Source organism: Carassius gibelio, chromosome A6 (assembly GCF_023724105.1).
Source record: "Carassius gibelio isolate Cgi1373 ecotype wild population from Czech Republic chromosome A6, carGib1.2-hapl.c, whole genome shotgun sequence".
Taxonomy (NCBI): Eukaryota; Metazoa; Chordata; class Actinopteri; order Cypriniformes; family Cyprinidae; genus Carassius; species Carassius gibelio.
In genome coordinates this window covers 3166282-3185518 of record NC_068376.1, presented here as the reverse complement: position 1 = coordinate 3185518, position 19237 = coordinate 3166282, and the positions used below count along the sequence as shown (strand labels likewise).

Below are 19237 nucleotides of genomic sequence, written 5' to 3'. Positions count from 1 at the left end.
CTGTGTATCTCAAACCTGTTGAACCTAAAAGTCTCAAAGTTAAAATATATTCACGGCATATGGACCATGACTGGATATGCAACATGATGTTTCTGAACAACAAAATGTTTCTCAATTACAAAGTCTAACTTTTCCAAAACGGTCTGAACGTTAAGGCCTGTCTGAAGAAAAACGGGTGTTTTCATAAATGCAGTTTTTTTGTAGGAAAAGGTTGAGTGTTAGTTTGCATGCAGATCCGATCTGTGATGTATTTTCTCGACGCTTGTGGCAAATCTCACGCTTTCATATGCAGAAATGTCACAGAGAACAACAACTCCTCTAAACTGCTCATGTTTCACTTCTGCAACTCCAGCTTCCTAACCACCGAGTGTGTCACTTTCTGACCTGGATGGAGAACATGGGTTTCAAAACACTAGGAAATAAAGTAAATAAAATACGTAAGGGCTGCTTAGAAAGAATAAAGACTCTTAAACACATTTAAACTTTACTCAGATTTACTGTATTTCTTACTAAACAAAAGACCCTGACATACACAGCTTAAACTTCATATAGCATTAGACATATAGAACAAATCCTAGTCAGTAAAATATGTGCTTGTTTCATAAAATATTGATTATCAATCTTTATAATAATAATCTTAATTCCTGTTGCTACAAACTCTTGCATTTAGATGATATATTGTTTGACGGCCGTTAAACAGCTGAAGAAATCGAGAGCGTCCGTCAGGTCAGAGAGGGTTCGACCGCTGTTGTGTTACTCCACTCTCAGTCACTGAACAGGTGTATAAAAGAGTTCATCTAGCATCCAAGCAGCATGAACAGAGAGCTGCAGATCACATCCGTGTGTTGCACAAATGAGAGTTTCTCTGAAACGCATCTGGAGCGCTGAGGAGAGAAACATGGTTTCTGAAGATCTGTGATCCACGGTTTGTGCCGTCGTCCTCCAGGAAGCACACAAACATGATCGAGATCACATGTGAACACACAGCCGGACAAGATCGGGAACACATGAAGTGAAAACCAGTTTCACAACACTGAAACACCAGACAGTGAAAAACACAGGTGGACAATTTAAAGACATTCAACTGATGTTTTCATAGAAGTCCAGAGAAATAAATGGTATCTTCAGAGTGAATAGTCAAAGAAAAATCTGACAAATGTGTTTTTTTTGCAAACATTGGTGTTGGCTGATTTGTCTGTGTGCTTAAAACATTCGGGCTGCGTCTGATTTCATGTAAAACTACAACCATAAAGCATCCGCTTGCTGAAACTGTTGTGTAGATGCAGATAACATCTGATCATAACGTGAAGATGCAAAACTCAAATGTTAGGCATTTGGTCAACAACTGAAAATAAAATAAAGTAAAGAAAATGATATGTACCCACCACTATGATTGGTGTACATTTTTATTTTATTTTATTAATGGAAAATGCTCTATTTATCAGTGTTTTTCAGCTTTCAGATCCAGTGTAATGCATCTGGATGTTTACTGTCGAGTTTTTGTGTATAATCTCTATTTCAGCTCTATACTGTTTTTCCCTTCCTACAAAATTACTGCAATGCATTTTTAATGCATTTAAATACATTAAATTATAAATATCTATAAACACCATAAAATATAGAATAAATAGGAATTATTATTATTTAAATTCTGTTTATACAACTTGGCCAAACTGTTGTGCTTGTCTATGCAGATTTCATTGGGAAAACATTATTAAATCAGGTTTCCCACAGGAGAGGAGTGTTCATCTGATCTGAGCCTGGAGTTCACTAAACACAGGAGATGAGTATTCAAATCTTCACCCATTATTCTGGTTTATCAGACGTTTGCAGGACAGTCAGACACTCAGCAGGCGTCAACGACTCGACCGACACCGAATGAAGCGAACGACTGGGAGAGGCTCAAACACATTCACACCATCAGCTGATCACGAGCTGTTCGTGATCTGGGGACGTCTGTCACTGAACACAGAGCTGCAGGACATCATCAATTCATGACAGTGTATGGGATGAAAAATAATCTATAACATCAAAAAGTTTGGGGTCAGTATGATTTTTTTATTTTTTTTATTTAAGAAATTAAAACTTTTATTCTGTTAGGATGCACTGAATTGATCAACATTGAGAGTAAAGGCATTTATAATGTTAAAAAGATTCCCATTTCAAATAAAGGCTGTTCTTTTTATCTTTCTATTCATCTGTGAATCCTGAAAAATTAAATGCATCACCGTTTCCACAAAAATATTGTGCAGCACAACTGTTTTCAACATTGATAATAATCAGAAATGTTTTATATCAGAATGATTTCTGAAGATCATGTGACACTGAAGACTGATGCTGAAAATACAGCTTTGCATCACAGAAATAAATTACAGTTTAATATATATTCCCATAGAAAACAGTTATTTTAAATCGTAATAATATTTCAAAATATTACTGTATTTTTGATCAAATAAATGCATCCCCAGTAAGAAGAGACTTTCAAAAACCTAAAGAAATCTTACCAACCCCAAATGTTTTTAATGCTAGCTCATGAAAAGAGTTATGAAACGTACAGTAAGTTTGTACTGGACACATCAGAAGTCAGATTGAGTACACAAAGGATGAAATTAATAAAACCGCATTAATACAAGATTTCTTAATTTGCAGCATTACCAACTACTTTGACCTAATTACCTTCTTCAAAAAAAAAAAAATTAATAAATAAAAAATTAATTCTATTATGGACTGTATTTGTGAAATTAAATGAGTGAAAATTCCCAGTAAACACTTTCCCAAGAGTTATCTAATCAAATGTGTCATATCTGATACTATATTTAAAATGACGAGGAGCGCCAAGAGAAGCTGAATGATTAAATAAAGCGAAGAATCATATTCAGCTCATTCCTTAAGTTTAATCAAGCTGCGTCTGCACTGCGTGTTTTAGGGAGTGCTGATTAAATCATGATATTATAATCTCTGATATTGCTACGAGAGGGTCATAACATCACCCACAATAATGATCCACAGGCACTTCATTCAATGAAACATCAGGTTAGCTTGTTTATCTCAAAGCGATGCAGAATTAAACAAGGAACACTGGGATTGAAAACCTGTTGAAGCACATCGACGACCGTGAGACTTCAAGACCTGAGATGGAGAAACAGCTTTCACGTGATATCCCACAAACATCAAAACATCCTGGAGAGGAGATGGAAGAGCGCCCCCTGCCTGACCCCAAACACAACATCGCTTCCGTCCATCCAAACCTTAAATAACAGACGAGGAGCATCACGAGCCGAAGGAAGAAGAACGGAAAGAGAAGCGTGTGACAGGAAGACGTGAGTTCCAGCGAGCGACAGACGGGTTACAGCTCTTATCCAAAATATTAGGACATTTAAAACAATCTGATAGAATTTAGGACAATAGTCATTATCAATAGCAGTCTCAGTTATCAATAATAATAATATTAAATGCAACTATTAAGATCCGTTGTGAGGTGTTCCTTGGCAGTCCCCACAAAACAAGGTTTTCCGTTCACACTTTATGGTTTCCGTCACATCGGCGCCATCTTCTGGTGTTGTGTGTGTGACGCCGGAGCCCTTGAGCGTGTTGGCTGTGTGTGTGTCTCCTCAGAGCCGTGTCTGCGCCTCGGGGACGTAGATCTCGATGCTGTCTGTGCTCTCGGTGGTGGAGTTCTGCTTGACGGACTGAGCTCTCTTGGCCGCCATGAGCCGCTTGCGAGCCTCCTGTCTCTGTTTGTCCACCGTGTCGTTGCTCTTCTCTCGGCCCAGAGACGCTTTACTCTTCACAGGCTTCTTGGGCACCGGAGGAGCCTGCTTCTGGTTCTCCTGAACGTCACGCGGCTGGAAACATCACACACACACACGCTTAATTAGGGCTGAGCCATTATGACAAGAATCTGAATTGTTCCCTTGAAATTGTAATTGCAATAATTAATTACGATTATCACAAACTGATGTTTTGAGTAGCTTTATACCATTGCTTGAAGCAACTGCATGCCATACTTGCATGTGAAAATAAACACTCTTCCTAAAAAAAAACAAAAACTTTTTTCTATAGTATTAAGCCTGAAATGTCAAATATACATTGGCTGGGTTTCTAAAAAAAAAAAAAAAAAAAAAAAAAAGGACAAATATGCATTTTATTATAATGTTATCCTAAACCTTAAATTTAAACAATGGGGGGAAACCCTTGAGATAACCTGTAGAAAGAAAACACACATTTTAAGCATGCAGAATAATATAAGTGAAGTATTATTATTATTTTCTTTAATTGCACTTTTGAATGATTATGTAATTGTGATCACAATCATGATTAGAAATGTGATTAATTGTGCAGTCATACTCTTAATGCATTTCTGTTTTGAAGTCAGCGTTGTTAGTGTTTACTGAAACTATTCACAATCATTTTTGGTAACTGAAAAAAAGCTGAAATAGAATTAAATATAAATATAAGATGCAAAAGTTCTTGCAAAACTTGGCAGCTAACGGAAAAAAAAACTGACGATAATTAGGCAACAAATCAGTATATTATTCTGATTTCTGAAGATCATGTGACACTGAAGACTGGAGGAATGATGCTGAAAATACAACTGTGCATCACAGAAATAAATTACAGTTTAACAGATATTCACATAGAAAAATTTTATATTAAATTATAATAATATTTCACAATATTGCTGTTTTTCCTGTATTTTTAGTCAAATAAATGCAGCTTTGGTGAGCCGAAGAACATCATAAAAACTTCTCATTCCCAACTTTTAACTAAACTAAAACTAAATAGAAATACAAATAATAAATTAAATAAAAATGACAAAAGTACTTAAAAATATAAAAATATAAAAGCTAATTCAAAATACTATAAAATTATATAAATACCATTCTGAATATGAATATCTACATTTGCAAATCAGAATGTAACATGCGCATCAATGGCATTTAATATATTCCTGCTGATGTTTCATTAGTTGTGTGTGCACCTGCTTCTCCGGCGAGTCTCCTTCCAGCTTCCACTCGTTTGATTTGAGATGATAAAGCTCGTCAAACTTGAGGCTGATGTCTTCTATTGACAGCTGAAGAAGATCCCAAAACCCGGCCAGATCTTGAGCCGTGGGTCTGGGGTTTGCGTTCACATTCTGAACAGATGGAAAAATAAAGAGCTGTCACAAGAGGGCGACACATCTCTGCTGCTCCTAGATGTGCTGCTCTTGATTTATAATGCTGAACTTCAGTCAGAATACATGCTATATTTGAGACCGAGATACAGGCCTTTCAAAGAGCATCATTAAACATATTTTGAAGAATGTTTATTGTTTTTTTAAATGACCAAATAAGAGTAGTTTAATGAATAATATGCACACGTTTATTCTGCTCAGTATGCTGTGTACTTCTGTCTCAGTACATGAAACACTGAATATAAATCATTCTGGTAAGACACTCTGATTCTGCCAGTTTTATGGAGGTAAATTTAAGACTTTAAAGTGAATTCAGGATAAAAAGATCAAATATTTGCCAATAGACATATCAACTTAATTCAAAAGGAAATGGTTTTAATACGCTTAGGATAAACTCTCTTTACTTTGTTCAATTTCCCAAAAAAAAACAAAAAAAAAACAAGACTTCATATCTTAATTTAGCATCTCAAGTAAATGCTTGATTTAAGGTGTTTCAATTTTTGTACTGGAAAACAAAAACACATGTGCAACATTCACTGCAAGACATCCTGCTCAAATTTAAGGTCTTTTAAGGTATTAATTTGTGGAAAAATAAGGTGTTTTAAAACCTGTAGAAACAATGTTATGTTTCATTAATGCCACGTTTCCACCGAAACAATTGCACCAGGAACTATTTCCCCCTCAGACCTGTTGCTTTCTGCGTTTCCACCGCGGTCTAAAGTACCGGGAAGATTAGGCAAATAGTAGGTCTGTGCGCATTTCTCAATACAAAGTAAGCACATTTTGGACGTGCATCCTCTGTAGTTCAGACTTTGCTCATTCGACTCAGGAGTGTGATGTAACATTATATATACAGCCATTACAATGAAAATAAATGTTATATCAATTGACTCTTTTTATTTTCATTTTCACATATAGATAAATTGAATACAGACCAAAGATTACATGTTAGATTTATCCAAAACAAATGATATTTTATGTTTAATCAGAGTCAGCGGCACATATCAGAAGGTCTATCCGAGGTGAGGGCTGCTTCTCGGCGGATAGATGATCACTGAGCTCCCGCTGATAGTGTGGAGCTCACCGTCTCTGAGATCGGTGAAACACATTTTTAAATAGGCGCTGTCTTTATAAATAAACCACAGATTTGAGTTTTAAACAAACAAATTATCGCCTGAAATACTTTTAAAATTACATTTCATGACACAATAACAGTAATATTTTGAAAATGATCCGAATTAATGGTGGTTGAACTCAACCAATCAGGATGTTTAGCGCTCAAGTCCCGCCCCCGAAAGTTCCGGAACTTTGAAAAAGTACCACCTCGCCAGCAGGGACTTTCTGAATGGGCGTTTTTTTTACCCGGAACTTTATTTAGATCCTTGTTTACCAGCTCAAAGTTCCTAGTACCTGGGTAAAGTTCCAGCGGTGGAAACGCAGCTTAAGTACAAAAACAAAACGGGTGGATGTGTGTCGAATGAGAGGTGCCATGTTTCTTCTGTCGTTGCTGGGATTGACCTACCAGATTCTGTTCACACAGACCTCTGAACTGCTGGAACTTCTGCGACATGAGCAGCTGAGCACAGCCCACCGCGCTACGAACCTTCCCCAAAACTAGACAGAGAGAGAGAGAGAGAGAGAGAGAGAGAGAATGAGAGAGAGAGAATGACAGAGAGACAGAGAGAGAGAGAGAGAGAGAGAGAGAGAGAGAGAGAGAATGAGAGAGAGACAGAGAGAGAGAGAGAGAGAATGAGAGAGAGACAGAGAGAGAGAGAGAGAGAGAGAGAGAATGAGAGAGAGAGATCTGTAAGCACTGGCAGAAAGACCCGAGGAAAGCTACTGAACTAAACCAATAAACCATATATGTATATATTTTATTTGATCTTTTATTTCAGACAACTAAAACCATTTTTATTAGATTTAGATTTAATAACAACACTGTTTTCTCTCTCAACAGATCTCTAATAAACCTTAGGTGCACACATGCGATCTTACCCTCCTCTGAGAGCTGGTGCTCGCTCGTCTCTTTCTCCATCTGACTGCACCATCCCTCCATCCGTCCCGTCTCGGCCTGCAGGAGCTTCAGGAACCAGTGACCGTCCCGCCGGCACGCTGTGGCCCCCGTCAGCGGCTGGGCAGGGCCCCCGCTCCCCGTCCCGTTCCCGCTCTCCAGCCAGGGGTCGGGCGGCGGGAGGGAGGACGGGTCGAGGGCCGGATCCAGACTCTCGGAGAAGGACGAGGAGCTGCTCTGTGTGGTGGAGCGATTGGTCAGGATCTGTCGGGAGGGGCCGCTGGTCGTCACCGCCACATCATTGTCATGGTTACCGTTGTTAAGGGAGAGCTGCGGAGGCGAGTCCACCGATTGGCTGCCGCTGTTGACCATGACTTTCTTCTCGGTGTGTTTGGAGTTGGACGGGAACGTCAGGGATGTGAGCGAGAGGTCTTGTGTGTCTGAGTCCGTCTCTTGACGAGAGGCCATACTACTGGAGCGGCTGAAACTAACACACACACAGTTATTAGTCAAATGAGGTCACTTCAAAATCAGATCAAGTACGTGTCCAACTCTATATTTGAGCAGAAGCATGAAAACGTGCTTCTGCCGTCTTCACAGACATGAGCTGACATCAGATTCACAGAGACTGTGTTTAATCAAGCTGGGTACAGCATTAATGTTTGCAGTCTACACTAAGAGTGCCACATCAAAATTCATTAATATAACATTTTTTAAACTTGACAACAAATATTCAAAATGATTCAATTAACGTTTGATCATTTAGTGCAATGTAACAATAATAAAAACATTTGATATGCAATTATAAAAATGTTATTTTAGTATTGCTCCAAATCGTTTAATTGTTTAAAAGTATGGAATCGGTCAGATAAAATAAAAAAATATATAATAATTTATTTATTTAATTAAAATACAGTCAGTAACACTGTGAAATATTACTACAATTTAAAATATATTTTGTTTTACTTATTTGTATATATTTTAAAATGTAATTTATTTCAGTGATGGCAAAGCTGCTATTATGATTTAAGTTTCAAAAGAGTGGCATTTATTTGAAATGGAAAACTTTTGTATAATTATATTATAATAGGAATATAATAATTTAATTTTTAATGTCTTTACTGTCACGTCAGGTCAACTGAATGCTTCCTTGGTGGAAAAAAAGTATTATTTTCTTTGCTGCTGAAAAAGACTCAGGTTTTATCGTACAGTGAGCGAGAAACAGGAAGTGGAACAAACTCACGTCCAGCCGTCCTCCACTTGAACTCCGATCGACTGGAATCTGGCCAATGGTGGCGTCTCTACCTTGGCCTGTAATTCCTGAATACAGTCGACCTACAAACAGCAGTGAAATACCATTTATTAAGATTCAGTGATTCAGATTCTTTGATACTGGAGTGTGTGACGGACTAAACTCACTTGAATCCCAATGGAGGAGAGTTTCCGTCTCGGGACGGGGTCTACAGGACGTTCGTCTGCAGGGAGCGCCTCCCCCTTCACCTGCTCATGATGGGAGTCTCGGAGCGGGTTGGGAGAGATGACCACGGCCGCCGGGATCTGGGGCTCACGGGGCGGCGCTACAGGGGGTCGTGACCCTTTGGGCAGGCTGTCGAGGCTGTCGGAGGAGTTGCTGCGTCCTGATTGGCTGTTGACCTCGTTCTTGCGGTCGAGGTTGTCGGGGTAGCTGTCCTGTGCAGACTCGGTGCTGCTCTGCACGGTGACGGAGATGAAGGGTTTGGAGGTGGTTCGAGGGGGAACAGGAGGCGGAGCCACCCTCTTACAGGAGGTCATGCATGTGGAGACTGCCAAAAACATTCAACTTTAGAGCGATGATGAGACTGACATTAACAGACACTCAAAATTCACTTTGATGGTAGATGTGTTTGTATGCATGCAAGTACACACACACACACACACACACACACACACACACACACGTACTTACTATTATAATAACAATTAATTATGCATAATTACATGCAAGAAACCCTAAGCCAAACCCTAAACATAACCATATAGTATGTACATGTAGTTAATTAATATTACTCAGTTCTTAAATGCATAATTACACTGTAACAAGGACACCTTAAAATAAAGTTTTAAATAATATTTTAAATGCTTAATAATTAAATCTTAACTAATAAAAAAAAATCTAAATGATCACAAAATAATTTACATCTTCAGTTTTGATGCTTTCAAATCAATTGCTGTAAAAGTTTCTGTAATTTTGCATAAATGTGCATATTTTTTCAACATATTTATGTACAGCCCTATTTGACAAAAATAATCAACAATGAATAAATAATATAAATTATGATTATCGTAAAACAACTGCAATAATATATATATATATATATATATATATATATATATATATATATATATATATATATATATATATATAATATTATATTATATAATTATATTAAAATAATGTCTATGTGTGCAATCTAAATGATAACAAATATTGAAGCTATGCATTTATTGCTTCAAAATGAGAAAGTTGCTGCCATAAAAGATTCAATAATTATTAACTAGTAACAAAAGCTTACAACTATAATTAAATTCACTGTATATATACAGTACAGACCAAAAGTGTGGAAACATTGCTATTTTTAATGTTTTTGAAAGAAGTTTCTTCTGCTCATCAAGCCTCATTTATTTGATCAAAAATACAGAAAAACAGTAATATTGTGAAATATTTTTACAACTTAAAATAATTGTTTTAAAATGTATTATACTTTAAATTATCATTTATTTCTGTGATGCAAAGCTGAATTTTTAGGATCATTATCACATGATCCTTTAGAAATCATTCTAATATGATGATTCATTATCAAAGTTGAACACAGTTCTGCTGCTTAATATTTTTTCAAAACATGTGACACTTTTTTTAGGATACTTTGATGAATAAAAAGTAAAAAAAAAAAAAAAAAAAAAAAGAAGCTATGTTTTTAAAATATAAATATTTTGTAAAAACAATATACACTACTGGTCAGTAATTTGGGGTCAGTAATTTTTTTTTTTTTTTTAAGAAAATCAATACTTTTATTCAGCAAGGATGTGTTAAATTGATAAAAAGTGATGTAAAGAAAATATATTATTAGAATATATGTTTAATTTTTATTATTGCATTTATTTATAAAATTGAATATTAAAGCTGACTCTGACATACAAAACTGCAAAGGCCAAGACTGATGAGCAAAATCAAAGGCTGTTCACCCCCGCCCCCCCAACAACAACAATATCGACAACAATAATAATTATAATCATAATCATAATAATTATATACTTTTAACAAAAGCACTTACTCTCAGCTGGACTACAAAGCCACACTAAAACGTCTGAATGCCATTAGTTTAAATATTAACGTCCGGTGCAAAAGATGCACACCCACACCAAAACATCTGCAAACATTTGAGTCGCTGCATAAGAGTATTTGACCTCATTCATTTATCTTTTCACAGACTAGTTTGTATATGCAGCTTTTAATGGGTTACTGGATTTCAATCAAGACCGAGAGAGAAATAAACTGGATTAGGCTAGGCATATACTATGGTTGGTTTATTAGAAAAGTAGATTAGGAAGCAAGATTTCGTTTTTCCCAATATAACCCAGCGGGTGTGTCTCAGCACTCGGGTGGAGCTGGCAGACGGAAACGATGGCAAACATCACAAGCCCACAAGAATCCTGTGTGTGTGTGTGTGTGTGTGTGTGTGTGTGTGTGTGGTAAATCTGGGCGTCAGAGCCATATCTATGTTTAAACTGCATGCTGGGTGAAAAAAATAAACAAAACTGTAGGCTCCTAAACAATGTCAAGATCATTAACGGAGTCACAAGATACAAAAAAGGACAGAAGATCCAGCATAACATTCTCAAAACTTTTCCTAAATGAAACCAATTTAAAAAATGTCCTGTTTCAGTCTCAAATTACGCATTTTTATTGTGAAGGATACATTTTCTAAGGTTTAAGCAACATAAACCTCTTTTCACAACATGAATAGTACAATTACACAACGAGCGAAGCGTTTGTGACATCAGCTGAGTCAACACTGGTGCGGTGTGTGTGTGTGTGTGTGTGCGAGCGAGCGATCCAGTGACTAATCATGACTTTATCATTCAGGTGTGGCCATATGATCTCAAATAATCCTCCAGATTGTCTGAAAGAGCCGTTCAGAAAGGTTTAAATGGCTGGAATTCAACAGTAAGAGGGTCATTATGAAATGTGCATGAGATGCAGCTGTAATGTAGTGTCATGTCTGAGTCAGCATCCGAGATCGCCTGTGGAAAGACTCTCTACGCTTCTGCATTAATCATTCATTAGGCTAGAAATCCCGGGCTTCTGAAGAGCACAGTCTTGCTTTGCGTGAATGAAATGCATTGTGAATGAAACAAGACATTTAGTGAGCGAGCCATGAGGGAATGTTAATAACTTGTTAGTGATCATTTCTGAGTGCCAAACTCCACTCAAAACCTTATTCTAGAAGCAAAGCACTACTTTCCTTAAGTAGCTCAAGTAGAAATCACTTTAAACTTTGGATGGAAAGCTCTCTGTGATGATGCTTTCAGTCGGGAAGTGCAGATTGATCCTGTTAGCCATGACGAACTCCTCTTATGCTGCGTCATGTCAAAGTTGCTGACTAGAAATAAATACCGGTATGTTGAACATTTAAAGGGGGGTGAAATGCTATTTCATGCATACTGAGTTTTTTACACTGTTAAAGAGTTGGATTCCCATGCTAAACATGGACAAAGTTTCAAAAATTAAGTTGTACGTTTGAAGGAGTATTTCTGTTCCAAAAATACTCCTTCCGGTTTGTCACAAGTTTCGGAAAGTTTTTTTCGAGTATGGCTCTGTGTGACGTTAGATGGAGCGGAATTTCCTTATATGGGTCCTGAGGCACTTCTGCCGGAAGAGCACGCTCCCGTATAGCAGAGCACTGAGAGCACAACAGACTTCACTGATCAGAGCGAGAGCGGCGCCAAATGTCACAAAAGAAGTGTGTTTTTGGTTGCCAGGGCAAGACAACCCTGCACAGATTACCAAAAGAGAAACAGCATTAAGGGACCAGTGGATGGAGTTTATTTTTACAGAGCATCAACGGAGTTGTGCAAGTGTTTTTGTTTGTTCCCTGCATTTCGAAGATGCTTGTTTTACAAACAAGGTCCAGTTTGAGGCCAGATTTGGACATCGTTTATTACTTAAGGATGATGCAATCCCAACGAAAAAGGGTCACGATCGTGTGTTGGAACCGCAGGCGGTGAGTAAAACTGCTTCAAATATCTCTGCCTCCTTGTTAGTGCGTCCGCCTCCCATCGGAGACCCGGGTTCGAGCCCCGCTCGGAGCGAGTCGTTGCTGCTGCTGCTCTCGTTCAGTTTCAGCCTCTGGATCTGATTCTGGATCATAAATAAACGGCTGAATCTGACTGTTAGCCATGGTTTGTTTTGGATGATGGGTTTTCCCTCACGGTAATGTCACAGCTTCCAAACGCTCTCAACTCAAAAGCCTACTGGTGCTCATGATTCTTTAGCTCCGCCCACACGTCACGCCTCCAGGCACTCTTGTTTTTCCGGGAAAAATCGGTACAGACTATCTTTCTCTTATGAATATAATAAAACTAAAGACTTTTTGGAGTTATGAAGGACGCAGTACTACTCTATAGGTACTCAAGATTAACAGGAGATTGAGTGAAAACGAGCATTTCACCCCCCCTTTAAAATAAAATAATTTCATTAAAAATCAAATAAAAAAAAAATCTATTAATTTTATATGAATATATATATATATATATATATATATATATATATATATATATATATATATATATATATAAACCATATCTATATCTATATAAATCTATATCTATATTATATATGTATATATAATGTATATATATATGTATATATATATAAATACAAAATATAATAATTTTATATAAAAAAAAAAAAAATTAATAGAAATTTTAATAAATGAAGTAAAGAAAAGATACAAAAAATTAAGAAAAAAACTTGACCTCCCTCACTTAAACATTAACAAACATTGAGAATAATTACAATTGCAAAAAATCTGAGTGTATTACTGAAGAATTTTGGGGAGGAAATGAAGCATAATTATCATGATAATACATGCAAATGAAAAATAATGAATGAATGAATAAATGTCTGTCTACTGGAAATAGGTGTCGAGCTTTCTACCTAAACCTAATTTTGTAATTGTTTTCATCTTTTGGTTTTTAAATTGAAGCATGATCATTTATTTTTAGATTCTGTGTGAATTTGGGATCGACCTCAACATTATCATATCAGCCGATGCATGCATTCAGTATTTACCGAGAGCATAAAGACGTGTATTGATGAGCGATCGAGTGCTCCGCTGTCACCAGTGATGACTCATTTTCGTGTTATGATGAACACTGCCATAGAAACGAGTCTGAGGATGTGACCAGCTCATATTAGTCACCTCGTCATTACATAAATCCTGTCGAAGTGAAGGCAGAGCGTGAATCTGATGTGATTCACAGGTGCTGCTCACTGTTGCATGGCACCAGAAGACAAAACACCTCTGTGACATCATCACCCAAACATCCCGGTCACGTCTGTGACATACATGCTGCAGAATTCCTGTGCAGCACATTCCAGCTCTAAACAGAGCCTATTGTTAAAGAGGGCATGTTTGGGACAGTCATGTGACCTCAAATGCAGGTTTGGTTATGATGTCAAGATCTTCACCATATTATATTATTTTACTAGAGTGCTTCATGAATTCTCACTTGATTTTGCATCCACTTTCAATATCCAGAAATATGTGACATTTAAGGCAAGCCAAATCTGAAACACTTAAAAAAAAAAACATTTAAATATTGTTTCTTATTTAGAAGCACAGCATCCCAAAGTGCCCTTTAATGCTGAAAATGCTTCTTTGCGTCACAGTTTATGGTTCTTTATTCCTGCCGTTTTTGGTTTTCAAATCTATAACTTTCAAAGCACCTCATTCCTGATTTTCTGGAGCTCATTTATTAATGCATTCTGCTAATTACTGTGTAGACCACTGTTATTTTTGTTACGATATCACATCATTAAAAAAATAAAAGTCCCTAACTGACACTAAATGCCGTTTGTGTTTTTATGTAAAACCCCAGAGATGCTTCAAGATACTGTAACACAAGGCATATAGAGGGGTAAAAACAATATTAATAAATAATATGCAAATAAAATCAAGATATGAAAATAAACCATCATTAAAAAGGCTATTTATAACACCATTAAGGACGCATATAAGATTTTCAAAGCATGGTTTTTAAGCACCAAAATGGGTTCTGCTATTGTTATTGTTGCCCTTTTCTGGTACTGTATTGCACTTTTTCTTGACCTTTCCAATATGGCAGATGCATTGTGGGAATGAGAAACCGCTGCTAATGTAGCATCTTTTGGGATTAATAATTTCTAAAGCCAAAGCTTTGTCTTTTTTTTCAATGCAAACTATGCATTTATATTTTTTTTAAGTATACTGAACAACGAAACTAGATCAAACATTATAACTGTAATGCTGCAGTTCAGCTCATTATGTTTTGCTGAACCTCATATTCTAGAGCTAGCTTTAGGAAAAAACTAAACAAAAACACAAATAAGCATCTTATCGTAGACTTATTGCAACTGATGTCAAAATGCACAAATGACAATCAAGCTCATTGTTTTAGTTGCTTACTCAAGTGCAATGAACCGTTGCTAGAATATGAACCCTAAATCAGAGCAACGCTGTGACCAACGCTGCTGGAATCTGTAAGCATTGACTCATTATATGGATTTGGCCACTGGTGTGGGAAATGTGCAAACTATGGGAACTTTCCCATGATGAACTAGAACCATTAGAACACAGTTAAGATTTTATTTGGCACAATGCATGATAAAAAAAAATGTGATGTGGTAAATTTGACAATGAACATGAAAATGGTGCATGACACAATAACGGCCAGTATATTTGGTGTGCAATACAGTTGCATTTTGGGTGATTTAGAAAATATATTTTTTCTCCAAGCAGATCCGAGTAGCTGATATGTTGTAGATGTAGAATAAATGCATCTTAAAGCTCAACTGATTACAGCGGTTTATTTCAATTTCAACTCACTGTTGCTGCCCTGAATCTGTTTCCAAGACTTTTTTTAAATCTACTACACACACACACACACACACCTCAAGTGTGTGACACTTAGTCAGATAAAAAGGTGTCAGCACCATCCAGACAAAATACATCCGCAGGCTCACATCTGTTCTGCTAAAATGCACCACATTTTTGCACGGCAGGAATGAGGAACTCTGCATACGATGAGCAACACACACAAACATCCATCTGATAATACGAGGAAACAAACTACAGGTCGCTGAAAGATACGTGGTAGAAACTCTCAACCACAAGAAAGATTTCACTTCCTCACCTCACACACACATCTAGATTGATCTTGAGCAGATAAAGCTTTCCAAGTCAATGTGTGGAGACTTTCTGATTAGATTTCATTGAATATGTTGAGCTGAAACTTTTTGCGTTCTAGGACACAGGTGTGTTAGCTAAGGTTGTATAGCTAATCACAGGCCTTTCCTCTGCTCACACCTATTGCTAAACTCACACAGGTTTGAGTAAATGGCAGAATTTTCGTTTTTGGGTGAGCAATCCATTTAAAGGATTACCTCACCAAAAAACAAAGCTTCTTTTATGGTGTTTTTTTTGTCTGTTTTGTTCAAACGTTGGGTTAAGATTCTTTCCCATTCCATGAGGCACAGCATATGCGTTTAGAAGGTCGTGAGGATGAGAAAGCAATGACCGAATCTTTATTTTGCGGTGAACTGCTTCTTAAACTGAGCTTATTTTCCTTCCAGTGTTTTTCGAGACGCTTTCCAAGAAAGCATCGTCAGCGACCTCTAAACGCTGCTGAGGTTTAAATGCAGAAAGAGAAGAACTATAGCAACAGCAGCCGTGTAAACGGCCTCCAGACTGCCATGAGAGGAGATCATATCTTTGTACCATCCCACTCGTATTCTCCACCGTTTTGAAGTCCTGAACAATCAGATCAAGCAGCTTTTGTGTGCATAGAGTCAACAATAAAGTCATGTTGATTCACATCAGAAGTTGCAGCTACAAAAACCATAAAGTAAATGTGACATTAATGCTGCATAAGGCTCTCCAGCACAAGAGCTTAGACAGAAACTGTTAAATAATTGAGCAGATCCGTGAAAAATGGACCAAGTCTTGGAAGCGGACTTTAAAAAGGCCCATGGGAATCTCATCCTTTTCTATTGATTTTCACGAATGGAGGGGTTTTTATTTCAAAACATGGACCCTAAACAGTGTCAAGCTCCGTGCCATGAAAGATGCAGGTCACTCATTGTGAAAAAACAGGTGCATTGTTTCATTGTTTCAGTACAAACATCCTGGGAGTTGACCGGCTGTTATTCCAACCCACCGCACAGACAAAACTCACTCTCAGTGTCTTTTGTTGCTTAACACAGCTTTTCCCGAAAGCACTTTACAAAACATTTACACAGCAGCCAGACATCAAGGGAGCGCTTACAAGAATAAGGCTCTTACATCTTCACAGAAAACATCTGGAAGAAATATAAGCATGCATAAAATAACATAAGCCCCTTCATCAGATCTATGATACACGAACTAGAATTTTCTCAAAAGTCTTATAATATCAGACGAATGAACCGGTTTCAGAACGGTGCACTGCAATTAAATGCAAAGTGACACCTTTAACCAGAACCGTGTGTGTAATGTAAAACCTCCTCATGCTGTCATCACGAACACAGTGAAGGCTCTGTCTGACAGGGAGCTCAGGTTCATCTGCTCTACACAAGTCACATTAAAGATGATACTTCCTCTTGGAAACTGACATGACAACTGTTTTGAGATCATTGAGCTGCATTTATAGGGTGTGTGTGTGTGTGTGTGTGTGTGTGTGTGTGAGAGAGAGAGAGAAGAAGGGTGTACAAGGGTGTCATACATAAATTGTCTTTAGAAAAAAAAAAATAGACCTATAATAATCAGCCTGTATAATAAATATTTATAAACCATCACAATAAAATATTATGATTGATTTAATTAATAATAACACGTATTATTATCGTTATAACCATGCACAGCGGTTAATACACTCACTGGACTATGAAAATCTTGACGAACACATTCTGATGCATGTGTGTGAGTGTGAATGATGCACGTGCGTTAAAGACGGTCCGCATCACATGAACACGAGTATCTGAATCTCACCTGCTCTCGCGCTGGAAATGATGCTCAACTCGTCGCTGTTTCGATCATATGCTGAGATTTATATTAACGCAACATCATCGCCATCATCACAGGAGCGTCCACGTCGCGGAAAGAAAGAACCGTGTGGAAACGCCTTCGAGACATGCAGCGGAGTATTGTTGAAGGAAACAACGCGTCGGACATCATTAGTGGACAAGCGAGATGTCAGTCTTTGTTTTGCGTGGACGCGATTGGATAACAGACCGATAGATCCGCCCCACTTCAATGTGTGACGCACATATAAGGCCCGCCCCCTTCTGAGGACAGTGAATGAAATGGAGAGTGGGCGGGTCTCTATCTATCTCTCTCTGCTTCAGATGTTTGCAGAGAAAAATACTTCTGTTTTGTCAAAAATAAAATAAAATAAAATAAAATAAAATCGTGTGAAAGTAAATTCAACAGAAAAAGCTAATTTCACAAAATCAAGCAACACAGAATAATTATAAATTATAATTTATTATTATATATTATAAAAAATTTAATAAAAAAAAGTAAAACAGATAAATAAATCAACAAAATAAAATAGAATAATTTTTGGCTAAATTTGTTCAAATACTGCATAAAGCAAAAAAATAATAAAAATGTATGCAACATTTTTCTTTATCAACGGCTTTATTCATTAATTTACATTAATTAATTTAAATCAAACCTCCAGGGGGATTCTGTCACCACTCTGCAAAAGTCCATGACACGGAGAGACCGGGGCTAGTTGTCACAGTTTTATTTTTCATATTTGTTTTTTTATTTATTATTAATTTGCCTAAAATACCTATAAAATTAAAAGATTTCATTGTGACAACTTTGCTAAAGTTGCTGCTGGCGCAAGTCGTCACAAAAAGGCGTGTGTTCAGTGTTTCCTTTATCGTGGGCAACATGAAATGGAGATGTTTAAACTTTTTTTGTATGCTACAGTTTGTGGGTACACAGAAATTAATAAAAAAATAAACTCAATATTTATATAAAAATGTATTAGAAATATGTGAAAATTATTTAGTTTGCTATAAATACTGGTCATGTTTATAATAAAAAAAAAACTGCATGAGTCATACATCAATGCATGTATCAAACTTCAGCTTGTATTGTATTATTAGATCAACAGGACTCCAGACAGCAATTCCATCAATTCTTGAAATTCTTTTAGTTTTTGTAACAGAAACACACCAGGGATGTTTTATTCTCTTTATTCTCTGAACACTGGTCAGACTGTATCTGCGGTCATGTGACGTCTGTACTCACCGGTGCTGTTACTGTAGGTGCGTACAGTCGTTGTGGTCGTGGGCGGCGGTGAATCAGAATCCACTGACGCCGAGTCCTCGTCTTGAGAACAGCCGGCCTGAATGGCACGAAGGTAACTATGGCTCCGGGAGCGGAAGCATGTGGGCATGGGCATGTCAGGAAGATCACTGCATCGCGAGCGAGGATGCATGTCCTCCAGCTCGTCTCCATAATGATGGCTCAACTCCATGTCTCGCACCTGCTGGGACAGGACTGGCATGACTGAAACAGAACTGTTATGGGTGCATGGCTGCTTTCAGAATGACTTCACTGAATACTGCGCAGTAAATCATTCTAACATCCTGAAGGATCATGTGACACTGACGCCTGAAGAAATACAGCTTTGATCACAATAATAAATCACATTTTAAAATATATTCATTTAGAAAACAGATATTTTAAATTGTAATAATATTTCACAATATTACTGTATTTTTGGTTAAATAATTGCAAAAATGCAAAAACAAAAAA

The 19237-nt window shown here is 37.2% G+C and overlaps 1 protein-coding gene across 2 annotated transcripts in view; it reads right to left on the bottom strand.

Annotated features, from left to right (window-relative positions):
• Positions 1-476: 476 nt before the first annotated feature.
• Positions 477-19237, bottom strand: part of LOC128015272 (disks large-associated protein 4) — a 93261-nt gene continuing 74500 nt past the window's right edge. For both annotated transcript variants that reach the window (XM_052598976.1, XM_052598975.1), the window contains 7 exons: positions 18728-18965; positions 8607-8989; positions 8431-8522; positions 7172-7674; positions 6699-6790; positions 4982-5137; positions 477-3845 (listed from right to left, as the gene is read on the bottom strand). In XM_052598976.1, the coding sequence (XP_052454936.1) occupies positions 3612-3845; positions 4982-5137; positions 6699-6790; positions 7172-7674; positions 8431-8522; positions 8607-8989; positions 18728-18965 (1698 nt within the window). In that variant the 3' untranslated portion in view covers positions 477-3611. The remainder of the gene's footprint in view (positions 3846-4981; positions 5138-6698; positions 6791-7171; positions 7675-8430; positions 8523-8606; positions 8990-18727; positions 18966-19237) is intronic.